Below are 5,132 nucleotides of genomic sequence, written 5' to 3'. Positions count from 1 at the left end.
GATTTTCTTGTTTTGCGAAGTGAAATCTCCACTACGAGTATCAGGCCACCAAGTTTCGCACACTCCTAGTATATCTATGTTCAGTTTTTTCATTTCAGATATTGTGTTTGCTAATTTGCCAGATTCATATAGACTTCGTATATTCCATGTTCCGATATTTAAAGCTTTTATTGTTTTACCTCCGGGGATTCTTAGCACCCTCTCAATTCCGGAGAATGAGGGCCGTATATTGTTGTTCACATTAGACAATCATAATAGACAATTTTTGTATAATACTTAATTGGTGATTTCAGATATCTGGAAAGTTGCACAATTTATTTCGGTGATAATACCTTGATCTGAACGTGTTGTTTTGTTTAGTACCATAACGGTGGGCAAGACTTCGTCAAATTTAGAGGGCCAATTTTTGCAATATGATAATGATTGTTGCATCACCGCATTTACGATATAATTGCTAACACATCCGATTGCAATCGACCATTTCTTCTGAACATAAAAATTACATACATAGATAAATATACTTATTGACTTCAGATTTATGCCCAAGCATAAACATACACCGCAACAACAAATATTCGACGTTTGTCCATATGATCTAAAAGATATAGAAATTTTTCTTTAAAATTACACGCTTAAAAAATTTCTAAAAACTTTGATATATGAAAAAATGTTTCCAAAAGTTTAGGCATGATTCGCTCAATATTCCGAAATTGAATATACATACATAAAAACGAGCCTTTATATTACCATAGATTTTGTAAAAATTTAACCTAAAAATTATTAAATTAGATTTCATAATAAACGATATTTGCTCTCGACAGAAGTTACACATTGCAATATTAACGAATTACGAGAATTATATCAGTTGTCATTGTTTCACCTCCATTGTCTAATGTCTGTGAGTTTGAAAATCAAGTAAAAATTGTAAATGACTGTAGTTTCCATTGACATAACATAGTTAGGCGACATAGAATCTGGTAGCCGTAATACTTTCTTGACGAAGAACAAATATAGTTCTTATAATTGTATTGTATTTTTTTTATTATAATAAATATTTGAAATAAATAAATAAATATAGTTCTTCCTTCTGATTAAGATACGAATGAACACATACATACATATGTATTTATGTGCACGACTACGTATCGATCGAAAAGCACTTGCAGTTAAATAAACAAAATAAAAAATATTACCAGGTGCCCGCTTAAATTTCTTATATATGAATGTAAATATTTTTTTTTTAATAATCAATTTATAAAACTTAGGAACATTGAAGCACTTACCACTAAATATGCCGGTTTCTGTAAAGATATGAAAGAGAACAATTGAAATTAGTTAAATAACATCTTAGGAAGTTATTGTCAATCATATTAATTAACAAATCTTTCGAAGGGATCAAAGGTTACAAACCAAACATACATAAGCCCAAATCCTAATTACCACTCACACCCAATTCATTCAACACAACGTTCTCGCCATACCTTCCCAAAGAAACCAATAGTCAATATCTTTTGTAATTACTTCCCCATAACAAGCACTTATTACTTATTGGTTGGTCATCAACAACATACGACGACTGGCTAACAACAGCAAGCAGGGAAAACAAAAAGTCAAAGCATTTGTTTTTGGAGTTTAATGGAAACACAGCAAAAATACCAAAAAGATATCAACAGGCTACTTTAGACACACTTAGCACACACGATCATTTAATTTACATGATGATGAATGCAAGCAAACAGTCAGCCAACCATCCAGCCAGCAGCAGGATTGCAACACGACCCTATTTTATTTTAACAGCCAGCCGGGCAATAAGAAGACACATAGGGCAACAACAAAAACGTAATAAGGAACCCTAAAAGGATAAAACGAGCATTCAATTAAATGATATTTTCCCACGGCAAAGTGAAGGCCACAACCAACTACTTCAGCATTTCATATGGATAAGGACAGACAAACACATGATCAATGAATAAAAAAAACTGCAACGCAATAAGTATGCCTTCAATTCAATGAATGAATGAAATTCTAAAGGAAGCCCAAAATCCTTGGCATACAATTTCCCAACAACAACAGTAACAGAAACACCAGAAACGTGAAAGCAACAAGCAGCCTTGCACTTAAACTGGACCAAGAACAATCTGATTAACCCAAAACAAGACGGACAATTTTCGCTGAGCTCAACAATCAAGTTGGCAAGGAAGAAATTGCGACAGCTGCAAACGTAATCCTTGAGAAAGGATGGACGGACAGACAGACAGAATGCATGTGTTTAATGAACAAATGAAAAACACCGTGTGAGAAACTTGGTCTCAGCTATGTTCCCACGGCCACGAGCCATAAGTTTTTTTTCTTTCCATTCCTGCGCATAAACATAAGGGAAAGAAAAGATCCTAACAATGATGATGATGGTGAGTTAGTTTGCAGCTGTCACTTTTTCACAAGCAAAAACAAAAAAAAAGAAACTAAATCCATGGTAAGGCTCTCCTACAAAGGAGGAAATGTGTACAACAACAACAGACTATACAGAAGTGTAAACACATGGAGGGTTGTTTGTTCTTTACACACAACGAGGACCGAGAGAGAGAACAGCGCAAATGTTCCAAATTCTTATTATCCTCCACTAAAACAGAGAAGAGAGTCCAGGGTATAAAAGTCTGCTGTGCCCTAGTATTCCATATCATTTTACAAATATCTCTTCAAGAGTAAAGAGTTCTTCAAGAAACACAGCAAAATGGAATACGCCACAAAAACTGAAATCTACCAGAAAATCAAAAAACCTCTATTGGAACGTCAAAGACGTGCTCGCATCAACAAGTGTCTGGATGGCCTTAAACAGCTGATGATCGATTTGAATGGTGATAGCAAAATTTTACGCATGGATAAGGCTGAGATGTTGGAGACAACCATAACATTTTTACAGTCCTACAACAAGAAGATGAAAACAAATCAACAGCAAGAAGAAATGCCTATGGATGCTTTCCGTAATGGTTACATGAATGCCGTCAATGAAGTATCCCGAGTATTGGCTTCAACACCAGGAATGACTGTGGAAATGGGCAAATCTGTAATGAGTCATTTGGGACGTTCATACAATCGTTTGCAACAACAATATCAACAACAACAAGAAAGTCAATACACTTACCAATCAATGCAGCAGCAGCAAAAACATCAACAGCCCTTAACTGTAGATTGTGCACCATTGAGTCCGGCTTCTTCTGGTTATCACAGTGATGATAGTTTTAGTCCAGCCAATTCACCTGTTGCCTCAACTACACAACAGCAACAACAACAAGTATGGAGACCATGGTAAAAAGGGTGCACAAATGCCGCAATCAAAACCAAACACGCAACCCACTCATACACTCAAGTACCTCAATCTCCAAGCACTAATACTTAACTCTTAAACTGTGATAACCTCAAACTGTGATACAATCCCTAAACCCCAAAAAAAACCTAGAAAATACAAATAAGAAAATAAATAAGAAAATAAATAAAATATTTACAATATTTATAAAACAAAAATATATTGTTGTTGTTCTTTTTCGCAATAGCGTTTTTCCACTTACCACAATAACAGTCTCACAACAAGAAACTGAAGTTGTTCCAATAAGAACACTTAGAATCCATGAAAATTTACACGTATCCACTGAAAACTCAACACTTTCACTTTATATTATCAAATTTTCAATTATTTTATTGTCTTTTGTTAATAATTTCACAATTAAAATAATCTATTTTTGAGGAAGCAAAGCATTTTTGCGGCCGTTTGTAATTAACAACTGAAGAGGCATTGCCATATGTAAAATAACTTGCAGTGGCATTACCAGCAGATATAGTAATGAGTGCCATATATTGCGTCACAGTACAAGGTAACTTTTTCATTTGATTAGTTTGCCCCGGTCCACACTAGAGTGATTTCATTGAAAAAAATTCATGAAATTATGCGTTCTTCGATCGAGTTCCATATTAAAGTAATTTTATGAAATTGCTGTAGTAGGGAATTCGATCTAAGAAAGCCTAGGAACAAATTGAATACTGTACCAGCTGGCGGAAAAATCTGAATTTTTTTAAATTGACATTCTCCTATGGGCAGGAGCCAATTTAGGGCACGGGAACAAAATTTTTTAATTTAAATTTTTTTCTAGCTTTAACAACGGAATTTTCGGAACTTCAGAGGCCCATATCTCGGGAAGTATGGACTTCCCCCCAACAAACTTTAAATTTTTGTAATCAGGACGTAAAGATATACCTGTGGTAAACATTTCAGATTTATCCGCCAGCTGGTAGAGTATTCAATTTATGCCAAAGCCTAATTTCATAAAATTATTTCATTGCATTTACTTCACAAAATGTGTCAATAAATAAAATAATAATGAAACAGCTATCATCGTGCAATATTTTTTCTAGTTTTGTCATTTTTAATTCAGAAGCGTTCCCATAGATACCGGCGTTTGTTCTTTTTACCACTTCTATCGTTTCAAACTTTAATGGGAACAAGAAAATATTTCTTTATGCGGGGCATACACTATACTGCCAAACTGCACTGCCAAATGAACCCTTGTGTACGTGTGTGATTGAATAGTGTGTGGCATTCCTTCAATCCATATTCCAAAAATGATGAATTTTTCCTCCAAAACTAGATTTTGGGTTGAAGTTTTCCAATTTTTTTAATTTCCTCACAAATAATATTTGTTGTTTTCAAAAATTATTTGTTGGTTACTTGGAAAATAAACAAAATTCATCGGATTGAAAGGGGTTCATTTACAAAATCAAAACTATTTTGATTTCAATCCTGCCAAAACTACTCCCAAATACATTGACAAAAACTTCAAAATTTACTAATACTATTACAAATGCTGTCCTGCATGCACATAGTGTATGCCCGGCATTAAATAGAGGCATGGCACAATTACAATTGTGAATAGCAGGTTCATCCTACTCGTTTGAATCAAGTTTCGCTTTCAATTTCCTGCCACTTTTACATTATTTTTTTTTCAATGAAATTACTTCTGTGTGAACTTTCGCTAGAATTTCAAAATTTTCGGCTTTGTTTGATGTGGCAATGACAAAAATCTTGTTATGTTTTACGTTCAAATATGGCAACGCTGCAATCATATGTTTGCATTTTCATT

The 5,132-nt window shown here is 34.1% G+C and overlaps 1 protein-coding gene across 1 annotated transcript; it reads left to right on the top strand.

Moving 5' to 3' along the window:
- Nucleotides 1-2,731: 2,731 nt before the first annotated feature.
- LOC141390378 (enhancer of split m8 protein-like) lies at nt 2,732-3,397 on the top strand. Its single transcript, XM_073963288.1, has one exon. It carries the CDS (start codon nt 2,732-2,734, stop codon nt 3,308-3,310), a length of 579 nt encoding a protein of 192 aa, XP_073819389.1. The 3' UTR covers nt 3,311-3,397.
- Nucleotides 3,398-5,132: the final 1,735 nt, after the last annotated feature.

The sequence above is a fragment of the Musca autumnalis genome, unplaced genomic scaffold (assembly GCF_047663935.1).
Source record: "Musca autumnalis isolate F117 unplaced genomic scaffold, ASM4766393v1 scaffold_1, whole genome shotgun sequence".
Taxonomy (NCBI): Eukaryota; Metazoa; Arthropoda; class Insecta; order Diptera; family Muscidae; genus Musca; species Musca autumnalis.
This window is presented reverse-complemented; position numbering and strand designations above follow the sequence as displayed.

Bases quoted from the DNA above. Each gene is read 5' to 3' on its own strand.
- LOC141390378 (XM_073963288.1), top strand. From the start codon at position 2,732: ATGGAATACGCCACAAAAACTGAAATCTACCAGAAAATCAAAAAACCT.